This window comes from Pungitius pungitius, chromosome 4 (assembly GCF_949316345.1).
Source record: "Pungitius pungitius chromosome 4, fPunPun2.1, whole genome shotgun sequence".
Classification (NCBI taxonomy): domain Eukaryota; kingdom Metazoa; phylum Chordata; class Actinopteri; order Perciformes; family Gasterosteidae; genus Pungitius; species Pungitius pungitius.
Window position 1 is genome coordinate 944,458 of NC_084903.1, and position 17,092 is coordinate 961,549.

Sequence of the window (17,092 nt, forward strand, 5' to 3'; positions counted from 1 at the left end):
AGTGTCTCTTTAATTTGTTTGGCTTCATGCTGTCTGCTGCAAGAGTTCTCAGACATACAGCACTCACGGGCCTCCTCATTCCCTTCCGTATTCGCTGTGAAACCCAGAGCAAGATAGTTAAAAAAAAAAAAATAGATAGATGGATGTATTTATTTATTTTTTTCCAATAAAAAAAATCTACATTTCCTCCAATACCTCCACAGTTTGAGAACCACTGTCTTGAACTTATCCATTTGTATGTGATGGCCACTGGTTTAAACTTCATAGAAAGAGAGCAATAAAATCACAACAAACCCGCGTGGGACACAAGGGAAGTGACGTCGCACATCAAACCGGAAAACGGAACAAACAAACCGTTGGAGCTTTGGCTTTCCTTGACGCCTCGCTACAGATTTATTGACAAGGTATAAGTGTCCGCTAACGACTGCACACACACGGGTTGAGTTTTCGAGAGGAGCAAACACTAGAGTCACGTGAACGACATTCAGCTTAAATACCAAGCGACCTGGAGCGGATGCTGGCGAAGCTAACCTTAGCTGCCCGGCTAGTTAGCTCAGCATAGTTGGAAATGTTTGCTTATTTCTCTGAACACTGCCCTCATATGGATGTTATTTGATGTCATTTCCCCATCCATGTTTTTTATAGGCAATTTTTATAGTCAACCTTTTTGAAATGATCGGTAACATTAAGCTGATATTCGCACAAAAAATATCGCTAACCGCACGTAAATTAAGTAACGTTATGCGCCGAGCACCCCGTAACAATACGCTGTCCAGTTAAGGTCAATAGTCATATTGAACCGGTTTGGTTACCATTTAGTCTTCTCTTAGCTAGTGGAAGTAACCACTAGTCATTTAGGTAATTAAGATTAGGTGCTGCGACGGTGTACCAGCAGCCCAGGCCACTGAATATGACGTCTATGTCTACAGTGGGAGACACGTGTCCATACATTTAGCAGCATACATTTCTAATGTAATTCATATGTGCTTTGTTTAGTGATTCATAGAAGGGAAGCCAGATGATCAAACCTTAAGATTTAAGAAATCCTCTGGTCCAATAAGTCCCAAGTTCCCAACAAAATTTCCCTCCAATTTTGAACATGCACCAAGTCTAAAATGCCCAAATCAGCCTCTAAAATGTCTGTGTTTTAAAACTGTCAGAAGTAACTCTTGTTGTTTATGTTTCTGAACCACAGGATCACAGCAAACAGAATGGCCACAGACTGGTTGGGTAGTGTTGTCTCCATAAACTGTGGGCTGACATTGGGAATCTATCAAGGAGAGGTTTCATCTGTCGATCACAGCTGCCAGACTATCTCCCTAAAGCAGCCCTATCACAACGGCGTCAGATGTCCTCTTCCCGAGGTCACTTTCAGGTAAGAGAGAAGAAGAATGCGCACACCTTTTCATCAACATAAAACACAGATATAGCCAATTCAACAAAGGAAATATTTGATAATTTTTTGGGGTAAAGTTCTTATTTTTATTCTTCCTTGAATGGAAAACAATCTGCTACATCTATATCACCATGTGTGTTTTGGTTCAGGTCCAGCACAAGATGCTGATTTAAATATTTTTTTGACGTGAACAGTCAGTCATCTTTTATTCTGCCTATAGTTAGATGGGTCTCGGGATGGAGGGCTAGAGTCAATCCCGGCTGTGAGTAATCTCAGTAATTTCTTTTGTCTTCTGTAGTGCCGTTGATATAAAGGAGTTGAAGTTCCTGGATATCCACAATACAGTCAACAAGCCCGGCACCGGTCAGGGAGCTGCAACAGAATCCAGCTTCAACGCATCAGCACGACGCGGTCAGAGTAACAAAGTTGCTCTGCCTCATGTGCCAAACAACTCCCAATCCACTACTGCACCAATCACCATCCTACGCAGAGGTAGGCATGCCTTTCACCTTTGGCATTAACTGTCTATGATGGAGAATAAAAGACATTGGAGTTTTTATGATGCTGAATAAGGAGTGAAAATTTCTAATGCTACATAAAGGAAATCCTCGTTTGTTGGTAATCCCTTTCATTCAAACCAGGACAATTGCATTTTTTGACATGTCGTGCGTAACTTTTGTTTTGGATTTCTAATGAATAATAGAGATTTAACGTTTGCTGACGGATAAGGGAATCAGATGTTGTCCTAAAGCCTGCGACACCCAACACTGCAGGTGCAAATTAGATCAAAGTAGAGGCGCAATTTAATACAATAACACAACACAAACTCTTTTAAAAGATGTTCCAAAATATGAACACAGTTTGATGCATTTTTTCCTAGGTTCGGTAAGCTCAGTTGACCATGTAGTGCATTTCCTAGTCATCAAATTACAGTATTATTGTTGAGAAGTGTTTAGCATGTCAGGAATGTAACCACATCGATGACCGAACGGCACTCGTCTGGTGAGGAACGTCGATATTGTTTATTGGTAGAAAAATGTGATGCACATGCAAGTGTCACAATTTCCACTAATTGTTTTAGAAATTCCGAAAAGTTGCATCTCTAGAAGGCCTGAAAATGCCAAGACACTCAATGTCGCATTTTTTGATTGTACAACAGACGTGTGATGTTCTCTTGTCCACAATGGGAAGGATGTTCTGGCATCCGATTTAGTGCGACAGTACCAGGATGTGGGTGAAAAATATGATATTCCCCTTGTTCATGGTAATGCAGGGACAATTTCATAGCATCAATAGATAAATCCTTTATTAGTCACCTTGGGATTGTCTGTGTTATAGTAATAAAAAGAAGCACCTGTTTAAAAACAGGGCCAAATAGGCTTGTAATACATATTCAAACACTGCAAAGGCCAAATTTAATAATTGGTCAGAATTATTGGTTGTGTTCAAATGATTGCGCATGGGAAATAGACGTGTGTGTGTGCAAGTGACTGGGAGCTGTGTTGGTGGTGAAGGTTGACAGCAGCAGGAGGGAATCCCTCCTTCACATTTTTATAACTTGCATGAAATGCGGTCACAATGCCTCAGTTTGTCCTGTAGTCCATATTAGGAAAATCGTAGTTTCACCAGGGCGGACCCATGTCAGTGACCAGTCGACCAGCGTCGCATCATCCCTGAACATAGCGGTGTTCTTTTCTTTAACCCTAATGAACTATCCTTCGCATCTTTCCTTGACAGAAGTTGAGGAGAAATGTCAGGATGTTTACTTTTGCTGCGCTATATCACATTAACTTACCATTTACCATTCCCTGGTTTGAACGTCTTTCCATGTTCTTGCCTCAGCAGACGAGGTATTGGTCAAAGCCGTAGCAAATGAATGAATTAGCTTAGTTGAGGGGGTGGCGGGGTCGTAGTCACTCTGGTGCTCTGTGCCCCATGCTTATACATGGACACATTCATGTCCGTGAGGAACTGCCGTGTGTAGATAAATAAATAATTTTAAAAAAATTTTTATTGCACCCTTTTCGGGGAGGGGGGTGTGCACATATGCAGACTTGTGGAGAGGGTTCACGCATCAAAGTAGCCATGGCAACAGGAAGGCCCAGCGATGTTGTGCCACACAGTGGCTCCGGCCACAACATTGTGCCAATGTGCAGCTTGTGTTATTGTTGATGTGGGGATGGTTGTGGTTTGTAGTGTTAATGAGCTTGTTTCTTTCAGCCATTAGTGGTAATAATGGTTAACTGTTCCACCTTTGGCAGATGTGTGTTATTCTAGTATGTAATACAAGTCATCGATAGGTGTTTTTGTCCCAATGACTCTAATTTTAAGGGTTAGAGACTGTATCATGTCATGCTTTTGGATTTTTTTTCTAAAATTTAATATAGTTTTGCTATTATTGCAGCAATTTGTTTTGCTTTAGTTTATGGAAATGAACCCTTTTTAATATCCAAAATGTGCATGGACAGCCTTAAAATAAACCATTAAATACAAATGGTGTGTCAATCACATATTCACACAGAAATGCACATCTGCATTCTCCCCGTCATTTGTACATTCGCGCAGTAACCATCCCTGATTGGCCGAAGCCTACAAACGCCACTTCCTCTTGTCAGCAGGAAGTCTGCTTGGACAGCTCCGTGGCCTCAGCCACGACCCGTTAGAGCCGGTTCACTTTCACACTCAGGATCGGCAAACAATGGAGGAGTCGGAGGTCAATAGCATTGGCTATCATAAGCGCTGCGTGGTCTTCTTCAGCCCGGGTTGTAAAAATGACCTCTGCCACGGCGCTTTTCCCGTGCATGGTAAACAAAGCTAGCACAAAAGGAAGTCAATCTTTTCTTATTAAATGGAACAGGTTGATAGCCACTCACTCTGTGCACTGATTCCTACACAGAAGCTTGAGCCTGGGACCTAACCCCGTCCTGCTCGGACTCCCCCACCCCTCCTAGGATTCCCATAGCGTGCTAAAGGCTTGTACCAAAGGCCCTCTTTACAATACGTGTGTGACTAAGATCAATAAACATTCTCTCCCCCTCCCTCCCTCCTTTCCCGGCGTGTGCTCCTAAAGAGGTTATGCAAAAGCCAGGCTTTCGTGCCTCTGTGCCCTCACGTCCTTTCTCTCTCTCTCTCCACGTCTACTCTCTTGTTCAGCACAGGAAACCCCCCTCCCCAACAGGAAGCCCTGTTCTCCCAGTGTGCTCGGAAGGCAAAAGGGGGAAAAAAATGCCACATCAATTGTGGAAGCACTGTTTACCTTTTTGTGTTTTTTTTTTTTCTTTCTCCATTTTAATCTCTAGCTCCCAGACGGGTGGCTGGGGAGCTAATGCCCAAATTGCATGGGACCAGAGTGCCGAGTGGCCTGGGCAGGGCCGGCCCTTTCACACGCAACGCCGTGCTCCCAAGAAGCCCCCCAGCCGCACACAAGGGAAAGCAGGGAGGGAGCGTTGCTTACACAAGATTGCAGATTCCTGGAATGGTTCTCTGAATATCTGCCGTTTATCTTTCTGGGAGAGTTGGGTGGGAATTCAGAGACCACTTTTGTGAATGATGGCGAGTGGAATTCCAATCAGACCCAACAGACCTCATTAAAAAGGACCGGACGACCCAAAACCAGCATTTTACCTTTCATATAGCGAGGGCATTTGTGGGTTGCAGATTTCCTATGAAGCGTTGTATGATATAAGCTTATTGGAAAGGTTGTCTCTGTGCAACCGTGTATTATTTTATCTTCATTTTCCCAGTATGATCACAGACCTCCACCATTGAGCGCAGAGTAGAACTGTCTGTGTGGGTTTGTGCGTTTCATGTTATTCCCAGAGGTCCCTTTGGTCTTGCATTTGGACGCATTTTCCCTCCTTCAGATCGTAGGTTTTGTTTGTATCCAAACCCAGATCGGCCGATTTCTTTTCTTGAGGCTTACTTTGATCCAGAGTGACCTCAGAGGACTCTTGAATAGTGCGTTTTCCCGTGGACCAGTTGGGAGATGACTTTAGAATGGTCTGATTTCCTCGTTTAATTCCTCGTCTCTGTGCCGTTTCAGCCTCCATCTCCGTGTGGAGTATTCCTGGCCGTGGACCTGTCTGCAACATTCACTCGCCATCCCTCCCTGCTTGTTATTCATTAGCCTGTTTGACTTGGAGCGCTGCCCGCTCATTCAGATTTTGCGTTTCGTGACATGACAAAACACTTCCTTGTAAATAAAGACGTCGTCGGCGTGCGCTAATGGCGCGGCCGCCGGCTTTCGGGCCCCCGCTCACACACAAAACCCCCCCCCCCATCGGTGCTGCCTGTTGAAGGCGGTTGAGCGGCCTCATTGTGATCTCGAGGCGGGTGTCGCGGTACGGCGGCGGGTGCCTTGGTAGTGATACCGGTGTGCTGTGACGGCGCCTCCCAGGATCTTGCGTGAGAGAGTCCAAAGTAGCTCAGCTGTCACAGTGACAGTAGCGTGAGACTCAGCCTCTTGTCTCCCGGTTAGCGTGAGAGCGCAGCGTGGTTAGTGTTGAAGGCCAGGTTTTTCCAGTTTTTCTTTCTTTTCTTTTTTTTTTTTTTTTGTCCTCTGTTCATTTAGTTTTTTTAGTTTTGTTTTGTTTGCACATACACGTATGTAAACTTTATTGAATACCGCTCGGTCGGCCGTTGTGTGTGTTTGTGTGCGCTGCTTGTTTTGTTTTCGGCGAGGCTAAAATAACCAAGCGTCGCAGCGACGGTAAAACAAAAGGAGCCACTCGCAATCAAGTGCTGAGTGCAGGAACGTTTGACTGCTCATAGATCATGCTTTGGCTTTCAGATGGAAGCCAGAATAGGGCCTCGTTAGCCAAGAGCCGTGTCACACTTTCTGAGACCCCCAGTTCATTAGCTATTAACCATCTTTACTGTTGTCGAGGCCTTCTCAACTTTTTTTCCATTATAACAGCAGTTGATAAACGGTTTAAAGCTTTACGCTGCCATTAACACATTTTGACTGTTTGTAATTTGATTAAAATGAAACTTCTATCAAGACAAATTTTATATTTTACTGTATTTCTATTAAGTTCATACACCATAATAATTAACTGCTGCAATATTGTCATAAGGTGCCAAAAAGTCTCTGCGAAATCAGTGCAAATCATTACCATTATATCAGCAGGTCAACCTTAGACTTCAGGTATTGCTGATATCCCAGATAAACCAGAATTCATTAGTTGAATTCAATTAGCATTTTCACTTTTATGTTGGTTCATTGTAGGTCAACATTACGTCCAGTCATTTTAAAATGGTAAAATATGAAAGTAAAAGTAAAATATATGGTAAAATATCTTCACTCCTCTACGAAGTTAAATTAATCTGACTTATTAGAAGAATATAAAGTCTCTGCATTGATGAAGTTGTAAAGCTGGGTCGGTGTGCGTGTTTATGACTTTGTCTTTTTTTTAATGTCTTTTGGCCTCCCTCCATAACGCCTCCAGCCCCCGCCGCTTCATCTAACAGCAGAGGGGCCACGCAGGCCACGCAAAAGAAGAGCGGCGCGAGGAACGGCGGTCCGGCGAGGACGAGGGACGACGAGTGCTTCGGAGCCGGGACGGACGAGAACATGGACGCCGACTTCGACTTTGAGGGCAACCTGGCTCTGTTCGACAAAGCCGCCGTCTTCTCCCAGATGGGCGGCGCCGGCAGCCACAGCGGCCGGGCGCAGCATCACGGCGCGCCGGGCGATCCGAGGCCTGCGTCCTATCGCCACGACGAGAATATCCTGGAGGCCAAGCCGGTCGTATACCGCCAGATCACGGTGCCCCAGCCCGGGGGCCAAGAGTTCTGCACCGGTGAGAACAAACCGCGCGCCCTCACACACGGGTACTCGTGAGTGTTTTGTTATGTTGTGATGTGACCCATGCACGCTAGTCTGGGGAAAAATAATCTACCCGATATGTTACATATTCCTTATTGTAAGCAACCGCCTTGAAGCTTATTCAGAGTTAATCACATGTACACACTTTTCAGAGTTCAGGACTCACTGGGACACCAGGAAAAATCAGCTTTAACTCCTGTTTGCATAACGTTTGCAATATAATACAGTGTCCGTATTTTTTACAGGCTTTTGTCATTTAATGATACATCTTTAGCCACATTTTGTCATTATACCAATGGAATTGGTGAATTGAGTGCTACAGACAGGGTGGTAAAGTAAAAAAGTACTGAGATATCGATAATAATAATAATAATAAAATTCAACCACATCAACAACCTGCTTTTGTTGACTTAATGGGTGAAAAGAAATCTGTTGAAAACCAAGGTGTGTGTGCCGAGAAGAGATTGTCCTGGGCGTATTTGTACGCATGATATGAGGAAAGAAAGTTAGCGAGTCCTCGCTGTGCACAGCGCCTTTATCAGCGTGATGACTGAACGCGGCTCTGCAAGGACTGCTTGGTTTTTCCAGCGTTTTTAATCTTGGACAAACACCGTTTGAGTGAAAAGCTGGAGCCGTGCTTCCAGCCTTCAGCACAATGCTGTGCAGCAGCGCTCACAGCGGAATGTGCTGCAGCATCTCATTCTGCTGAGCACAATGAGGAAAAACAACATGCACCGCAGGGGGGGGGGGCAGATAAAAGGTTGCGCTGGCTGGAATCGCAAACCCTCCTGGACACTGGTGATCGTGGCTTTTGTGTCCCCCCCCCCCCCTTGTAATCGCTCCACACAGAGGCTGAACCCGTCATTCTTCACAGCTCGGCTTACTTTAGGAACCTTAGCGTTACATAACTGTTGAATACAAACATTAGCTAGTGGCACGCTGGGACAGGCCCCGCCGTCACTCTGCAGCCACGTCGGGGTGTGTCGCCACTAGAGGGTTCAAACTCCACCCGCTTCTGGTCCCAAGACCAGACAAGACAAGGTCCTGCGGACGGTGCTCACGTCCTCACCCAAAGGTGAACGTGCGGGGCCTCACCTGTCCTCACCGATATGACTGGGACACGGCTCGTGACACGGAGGGACTCGGCAGGGACCTGCTCCCTTTGACTCTTTTTGTTACCGTGCAGGCCGATCTGCTTCCCAGGGCTGTCATTATAATCCGCGTCCTCTCCGCCCTGTAATTAGCGCGCCGCCGCACAGCCTTACATAAACAGCACCTAAGGAAGCAGGAACCAACCGCAGCGCTCCTGACCCGGAATCTATGCCAGTAAACGGACGGCAACGTCGCCATGAGAACGGAGACGGGATGTCTAAGCGCCGGCCAGGGTGCGAGCGTTGCCGTAACGCGTTTGACGGGGCTTTCTATACACCGCTGTTAATCGGGCAAAGCTCCTGCAGTCCGTGCAAAGTTTAGATCGTCTATTGTCTCGCGCGTCCTGCGGTGTGATTGACTCCAGCTGTGCGACGCACACATGCCAGGCCGCAGCACAAATTGCAATCAAGCCAACTGTCGACTGGTTATCTTTTCTCCGTTTGTTTATGTACATACGCCATATCACTTTTGGAGAAACCAGGATGAAAGAGAGATGTGTGTGTGTGTGTGTGTGATCCCAACATATTTGAACCCAGGTGACCCCGTGACCTTGGGATTTATGTGAACATCCTGCGTGTGCAGTGACCTACTCGTGACAAACTGCACGCTGTCGAGTAATGACGAGGAAATGGTGGCGATGTGATGCGTCTTAGCTCTCTGATCTTCCCTAAACGCTGAGTCTGAACCCTCGGGGACTTAGCTGAGGTCACCTGCTAAATGGTTCAGTATGACAAACATGTCACATGTTTAACCCTCAGATTTGAACTTCTTTCCGGCTCTTTCCTAAGTAGATGAGAGCTCATTTTATTTAATGCTTTACAGTTTTTCATTAAAACTAATATTTGAGTAAATCAGTAAATATCGTTGGATTACATGTCATGTTTTCCATATTTTAATCCTTAATGTTTTAAATGAATACATTTTAAAATGCCCTGGCACATGTGGGGCGTCCTTAGTTTACCTTTTTTTACGTCTCCATGCTTTACTTCGTTTTTAGCGTTGCATTGCCTTGTGGGTAATTCCCGAAGGGAAAAGTCAGCATCCAATGCTGACGCGCAAAGGGTCCATTATTGGCTGCCAGAGAGCACCAAACCCTCCGCAGTGGGTCAGAACAAATCCCTCACTGAGTCCGTAAGGGAGGAGAGCGGCGTTGGGCCCTTTTTATATCTACAGTCGTATGCAAAAGTTTCCTGATATAATTTAGAAATTCTTGTGCATTCAGATTGGGAAGTTCTTTGTCATATAAATAATACTTCATGGACTCTGATATTTTAGCTGTGAAATAAGGTTTATTTGATAAACAGAAAATATGCCATATGCTAACAGAAATAGAAAGACACCCCAGCAGAAGAATCTTGGTTGTTCCTCTGCATAAATGCCTCAGTGGATTCGGAGCAAGGTTTTGGGTCGTTGTCCTGCTGAAGCGCCGCTATAACCTCAACTTTGTTACGGATTCTTGAACATTATTGTCAAGAACACCGCGTTCCCAGAAATGATTTTTCTAAGATAGCTGTGTTCTTTGGCTTCCATGCGTAACGCGTAACGCCTATCTTTGTCTCACTAAGCGAGCTTGTTTGTGGCGTGTGTGCAGAAAAGGCTTCTTCTGCATCCCTCTCCCGTACAGCTGTTTGCTTTGCAATGTGCGCTGAGTGGTGGAGCAACGCACACTTCCACCATCTGCAGGGAGATGGCATGCAGGTCTTTGGAGGTGGCCTGAGGGTTGTCCTCTCTTCGGGTTAGGGTTAGACGTGTGCCTGCTGCCTTCCATCTCTTAAGTCCTTCCCCTAAACGTTACTGCTGAACAGATCATTTGATAGATGTTTGGATGCCCTCCTTTTGCCACTGTTCAATGGAGAAGCAAAGCTTGGCCACCTTAAATACCTTCTCTAATTATTGGATGCACCTTTCTAAGAAATTGAAGGCTAATTACGGGTTGCAGTTTATCAGCATTGAAAAGTATTCAGATCAACAAAATGGTAAGGGTGGCCAGACATTTGCACAACTTATTTTTCACATTTGATTTCATTTCACACAACGAAATACTTCAATGTTTTTTTGGTGAAGACCGAGTAAATGATCATGCAGCTTCAGAGGGCTGCCCGAACTTTTGCATGTGACTGTGCTTTACCTGATGCAGGCCTCTTTAATTCAGGAGATTCTTCGATGGCCTCTGAGTCAAAAGTTTCTGGCCTCATGATTTGTAACTGTTGACGTTATATTTGGGAGGCTTTTAACCATTTGGATACGACCAAAAAGTACATCCACTTCATCAAATATGAACAACCCTAACCCCACAGAGAAAAGGATGTTTATTTTTTAAATCAACATTTCTATGTATGTGCCACGGTGCAGTGAGACCAAGATGAGTTTTCATAGTTGTAAGTAAGTTTTTACTCGAGCTGAAGACAAATCTAAGGAGCCTTACCTTTGCCTTCAATATATGACCAAAATTGGGAAGAAAATGAAAATGAATCTCGGATGAACGCATTAAGCTGCTTCCCCGTGGCCCTTGTCTTGCTACCTCCTCAGAGCGGGTCAACGCACTTCAAGGAAGGGAACAGCCTCGTCTAACCCCCCCCCCCCCCCATCCCCCTCCTCCCGAACGTGGATGCGTCCTCAGTCACACCAGGCCCGCATCCAGCCGCCATGTGTTGCTTTCAGTCCCGTCAGTTCCCTTGTCATCGTTGAAGGATTGCTTCCAGCTCAGTTTATTTTACCGTAGAGGCTACCCGGTTCAGCTAGTTGAGTTTTTGTTTTTACCCCACATCAAGAGAGAGAGAGAGAGAGAGAGAGAGAGAGAGAGTGTGCGTGCGTGAGTAAGAACAAGGAAGCAGTGCATGTTTTTAGGGCATATGGTAGCTGCAACTTCAGCAAGAGTTGTTAAGAGGCTCACCTGGTGGGTGGAGTGAACAACTCCCACTTCTCCTGAGCTCTGCACTCCAGGCAGCGGTTTGCATCACAAGAGGCACTTGGATCGTCGAAACCGAAAGCAGAGCATCAGACTCTCTGATCCACCCAGATGTGCCCAGCTCTTCTGAATGATAGACCCCACCTGATCTTACGTTGGAGGCGGACGGAAGAGTTTATGCAAATACTCTGGCACGTGAAACAAGGCCACCAAAAAAACATGCTCTAATCTCTAATGTTTCCTAAGGGAAAGCAAAACGAAGAGGTGGTTGAATGCAACACATCAACACGAACAACGTCGGTCTGAGTTTGGACCCTAATGTGAAAAATTGCTGTAGTGGCCGACTCGCCACCGAGAAGAGTTTTGTGTGTTCATTGAAATGAACGTTTTTTGGTTGTAATTTGGTTTGCTTTGGAAAAAAAATATATATATTTTAACTTTATTTAATAGTTACCACATTGTTATCACCATGCCTGCCCCGTGTTTAGCCCTCCCCAATCTCTCACCATGAGCTGCTGGGTTACAGGTGCAGGTGTGCATGTATGTAGGTATATACACACACACACACACACACACACACACAAGGTTTTTGATGTGCTCTGCTGTCACGCCAGCCTGCCGCGTGTTTTGGCTTACGTGGGGGGTCCGTCCCCGGGCTCAGGGCTGCTGATGGGTCGGACACTGCGGGGACGGTACGTGTGAACTCTGAGGGATCCGGAGGGGGGGGGGGGGGGGGGGGGGAGTGGGAGTGGGCGCCTCCCTCCACCCGCCTCGCGTTTTTCATGTTTGGAAAAATGGGTGCCAGTCTTCCCTTTGTTGGAACAGACGGCTGCAAAAAAACAGGAGACGAAATGGAGAGTATTCCGTACCGGGAACAGTATGGGGTCATGAGGAGTATACAGAGTGACATTTATCTTTAAAAAAGGGTTGAAGTACAAATAAATGTTGATTCTCCCAGAGGAATACCTCTAGGTCCACTGGAAGCTGTTTTCATCACATGGACACGCTCTCCGTCTCCCCTCTGCAGATTCGGGCCTGGTGGTCCCCAGCGTCCCGTACGAGCTTCACAAGCGTCTGCTGGCGGCGGCGGAGCGATGGGGCCTGTCCCTCGAGCGCCGGCTGGAGACCACCGGCGTCTGCTCCAGTCAGATGGCTCTCACTCTGCTGGGCGGACCAAACCGGTGAGAAACGTCACCGCAGTGCCAATAAAGCCAGTCGCCGGCTCATTAGGAGGCGGATGTGCCACTAGTCCTTTGCAACCCGTTTGGTTCCAGTTTGCTTGGCGACAGTCTTTTTTTCTTTTTTTTTTACCATGTCTCTACATTTGTTACATGCTGGTAAACTAGACCCCTCCCCTCCGAGCTCACTTTCTTAGATCAGCAGCACAGACTGAAGCAGCCCTGTTGGTCACTGCTTACCTCCACAGAGTGTTTGGCTCCGGTTCTTTCATTCAGCAGCAATCCGTGACTTCTGTGTCTCACAGTTGAAATACTCAAATAAATATTTTCTTGTATGTATTTGTAAAACAAATGTTTTGAGCTTTTTTTCTTAATTTTCAGGAGCAACCTTGACCCTGTTCAAATTAAGAAAGATGACCTCAGTGTTTTATTTGTATTTGTTTGACCCACTTTGAGAAAAATGACAAAGCACAGCAATCCACTTTGTGATAAGCCATATTAATTATGAGAAGAGCAAATCCCTGTCTAAACGAATGTTCCTGCCATCACCATATCACCTCCCTTCATCTGGAACAAGTAAACTATATATTTTAAAGAGACTTATAACGCCATGGAAAAGTATTTTCCCCCTTCCTGCTTTCTTATTTTTCTGCATATTTGTCACACATAAATGTTTCAGATTATATGCCAAAGATAGCCCGGCATTCAGAGGTGGTTGTGGGTCATTGTCCTACTGAACTCTTGACCTGGACGTCACAAACTGATGACTTGACATTCTGGTAGAGAGAAGAATTCTTGGTTCCATCAATTATGGCAAGTAATTGCCATGTTTTCTTGGGTCATGACCTCTGACCTTAACTGGGGGCCAATGAGGCCTGCAAGAATAATATAAAAATGTGTTTAAGCATCCTAAACATTTAAGTGCCAAATATAAGTCTCCAAATAATGATATAAGCAAATAATATATATAAATATTTTAATCTTTTAATTTCCTCTCTTGAGATAGCCAATATACATTTTGCTTTGTTTTTGATGTTAATGTTTTTCAGACTTTTTTTGAGAGGGCGGGGGGGATATTTTAGTAGTTTGAAGCAAACATGTACGTCGCCTCTTAAGCTACCTGTAGTTGGATCGTATCACATGCATCTCATAAAGTGATGCCAACCTGGTATGACTTGACTTTGCATGCTGGTTCTGAATAGAGCGACAAAGTCAATAAACATGGCTTATGTGGTTCTTGGCATGTTTGGATAGGATCCACTTTGTGCGCTCCCACCGGGGAACACTACACGGGATGTCTTCCATCCCGCAATAACGTCCTCAACTCTTGAATGTCCTCAGACTCACCCCCAAAAACGTCCACCAGAAGCCCACCGTGGTCCTCCTGTGTGGGCCCCACATCCAGGGGGCGCAGGGCGTCAGCTGCGCCAGACACTTGGCCAACCACGGAGTCGAGGTCATCCTGTTCCTGCCCAACTTCGTCAAGATGCAGGAGTCGGTGACCAGCGAGGTCCAGCTCTACAGCGGGACCGGCAGCAAGCAGGTGGCCAGCGTCAAAGGTAGCACACGGCAGCAGGGAGTGGGGGGGGGGGGGGGGGGGTTTGGTGAAGGGCCCGCGGAGTCTGTGACACAGATTTGAGGAACGCGATGCAGAGCACGGACAGACGTTGCCCTCTAGTGGAGCTGACGATCATTTCTGACTCATGACTTGACGTAGATGGTTAAAGAGCGGGGCCCGGTTTCAGTTAATACACGGATCCCTTCTCTCTCTCAGGCTGCTTTTGCTTCACCAACATCACGTCTCGTTCTTTTTCGCTCCAGACCTGCCGACGAGCCCCGTCGACCTGGTCATCAACTGCCTGGACTGCCACGAGAACCCCCTGCTGAGGGAGCAGTCGTGGTACCAGTCCGCCGCCGACTGGGCCAACCAGAACCGGGCCCCCGTCCTGAGCATCGATCCCATGGTCGGCAGTCAGCATCGCAGTGTTGAGGCGAAGTGGATCCTCTCCTTGGGCCTTCCCCTGCCGCTGGCTGAGACGGACAGCAGGGTCTACCTCTGTGACATTGGCATCCCTAAAATGGTTTTCCAGGAAGTGGGAATCCGCTACCACTCACCGTTTGGATGCAAATTCGTCATTCCCCTGCACACGCCGTAAAAGAGAAGCCACGGACTTTGAGTTGAGTTACAATAGGAGGGAACGGCCCACTATCCTTTCACGTTTGTATGTGGCGATAGCTGAAGAGCAGCAGCATGACCTCAAGGGTACTTTGGCACAAAGGGCATACAACTCCCTGACACGTCTGAAAGTATATGATGTTTTTTTTTCTTTCCTTGCTGCCCCTCTGAAAACCCCCGAGGGTGGATGCGGGGGGGGGTGAGGGGGGGCTGTCAGCACTTGTTGCGTGCGACACCTCTTGTTTTTGCGAGGGAAAGGTTTCCTGTTCTTTGGCGTGTTTTGATAAGGCCTCTGGATGACGACGTCGCTGGGCACCATGAGCCTGACCTCTGATCACGTGACCAGGAGGAGCAGCACACACACACACTTCCTGCTTCCTCCTCCAGATTGCATGTAGTGGCTGTAGCATTTTTCACTGATCATGGGTTGTTACACTGAATATATGTTTCTAGTATTTTTATTTATTTTTGGAATACATCTCAGGAACAATGTATAAAAAATGTAAAAAAATATCTTTGATTAAGATTACATCCAATAGCATACGCATTGATGTCGGGCAAGTTCTCAACCACTGAAAATGAAAAGTAGCTGCTGGAACTTCTGAGGATTGATTTTCTGTATTTGTGAAGTCTTGCAGATTATACAGGATTTCAAAGCACACATTCCAAGCACCAGGAACATCTTGGGCCAGGTTAATCTCCAGGGATTATAGCCAGTTTGGTTTAGTCAAACCTAATTATCAGTTTCCATTTTGACACCTCAGATTCAGCCACCTCGGGTGAAGTATCCATTCCTTTTGGCTGGTCACCATAGCGATTTTCTGTCAAATCTTCTGATTAGCAAACTGCCCACTTTACAAGTACAACAACAACCTGCTTTTTAGACTGGCAGCTACGCACTTTGTAGATTGAGCTAGTCATTGTGTTATTACTTCAAGTTCAAACCCAAGTGTCAAAACACTAGCTTTAAGTAATGAACGTCCTTTTGCACTTAACTAACTTGTACACTTTGGATTTGATGAATCGTTTATTGCATTTCAGTCATCTCTGAATTGAATGTGATTGAGGACTGATGCATTTTGATTAAAGCATTTTGAGTTGCAGCTCTGTCAGGAAAACGGCAAGAATCCCATATTCTGGAGAATCCGTCTCAACTGACCGATGTGGGACCTTAACCAAACCACTTTAAGCTTAATCTGTTGGTGGAATAGTGGTCTAAATCAAATCTCCACTCAGGGAAACATGAGCTGTTTAAGACACTTCTGTCTCTTTCTCTCCGCGTTTTCACAGCCACGTTGTTTCATCTCAGTTACAGCAAAGACTAATTGAAACGCTTAATCATTCGATTGGGGTTAAGAAATCATGTTTGAACCAAAAAACATTCCTTGTTTTCATTGGGAAGGATCTGGAGTTGAATTATTGTGAGGGCTGGGGTCAGGGGGACCGTACATTTCAATGCAAAGTAATGGGAATTTAGCGCTGATAGGTTTGTATCTCACGTTTTTCAGAAGTATAGTTAACTTTGCAAACTCTTTGTACTGGAGGTTTTTGACTGATGTATTGCCAGCCGGCTTTGTTTCTGACGAAGCCGTATGTACGTCTTGTGAAGATCGCCATCTAAAAAACGTGTTTATAATGTTTCTTTAGGTATACATGTGAAACCTGATCTTCTGACAAGATGCAGAAGCAAAGGGTAGGTGCTCCTTTATGCAAATGAAAAATAAAAACCTTGCAACCGCATGAAATTGTGAGAACTTGTTATTTTTACTGCCCCTTCGACATTCATTTCTCAGTGTAACACCACTGTAGACTTAAACTATACTTTTGAAGGGTGGTCATGGAGTAAAGTTTTACTTTTGGGGATTTGGATGTTTAGAATACAAACTATGATCCGTTTATATGAATTAAATTACCCAGCAAAGGTAGAATTAGCGTTTTAACCTGCTGCAACATTCAAATGCTAGTCACACGTATGCATCAATGACCGCTATTTGCACTGAAAGGGTCCATTCTGCATACTTATCTACACCATTCAATAATATTGTAACAATGTTTGTAGTTTTCTGGAAATGTCATTTTCTTACTTGCAGCAATTGTAATAGACCTCAGATGTTAAGACTCGTCCAATCAGGTCACGCACAGGTGCTTTCTAATCAGCTTAACGATTGCTCTGATGTATTTGAGTGTCCTAGTAAGTTAAGACAGTGAGCCAGGAAGCAGGACCAAGACGTGATCCCTGGGTCTCTCAGTATATGTGTATCTTTTTTTAATGAGTTACAGGATAGAAACGCTGTGTTTTGTAACTGGAGCTCATTATACTGTTACTACACGGCTCTTTTTAGATGAAAGGAGAAATCTTAACACCAACAACAACCTGTGTTGGAGTCCAGTTTGAGCCACAGGCCCAGCCACGGTCATGTGATCCCACATTCCACGCAGGCAGGCGGACGGGCAG

General features: G+C 45.5%; 1 protein-coding gene across 1 annotated transcript; it reads left to right on the plus strand.

Moving 5' to 3' along the window:
• Positions 1–316: 316 nt before the first annotated feature.
• LOC119227811 (enhancer of mRNA-decapping protein 3-like) lies at positions 317–17,079 on the plus strand. The gene is made up of 7 exons (XM_037486916.2): positions 317–404; positions 1,196–1,375; positions 1,695–1,888; positions 6,844–7,197; positions 12,311–12,464; positions 13,803–14,020; positions 14,283–17,079. Exons 2-7 carry the CDS (start codon positions 1,212–1,214, stop codon positions 14,615–14,617), a joined length of 1,419 nt encoding a protein of 472 aa, XP_037342813.2. The 5' UTR covers positions 317–404; positions 1,196–1,211; the 3' UTR covers positions 14,618–17,079.
• Positions 17,080–17,092: the final 13 nt, after the last annotated feature.

Bases quoted from the DNA above. Each gene is read 5' to 3' on its own strand.
- LOC119227811 (XM_037486916.2), top strand. From the start codon at position 1,212: ATGGCCACAGACTGGTTGGGTAGTGTTGTCTCCATAAACTGTGGGCTG. The intron at 1,376-1,694 runs GTAAGAGAGAAG...TGTCTTCTGTAG, and splicing joins CTTCCCGAGGTCACTTTCAG to TGCCGTTGATATAAAGGAGT. The intron at 1,889-6,843 runs GTAGGCATGCCT...TAACGCCTCCAG, and splicing joins AATCACCATCCTACGCAGAG to CCCCCGCCGCTTCATCTAAC.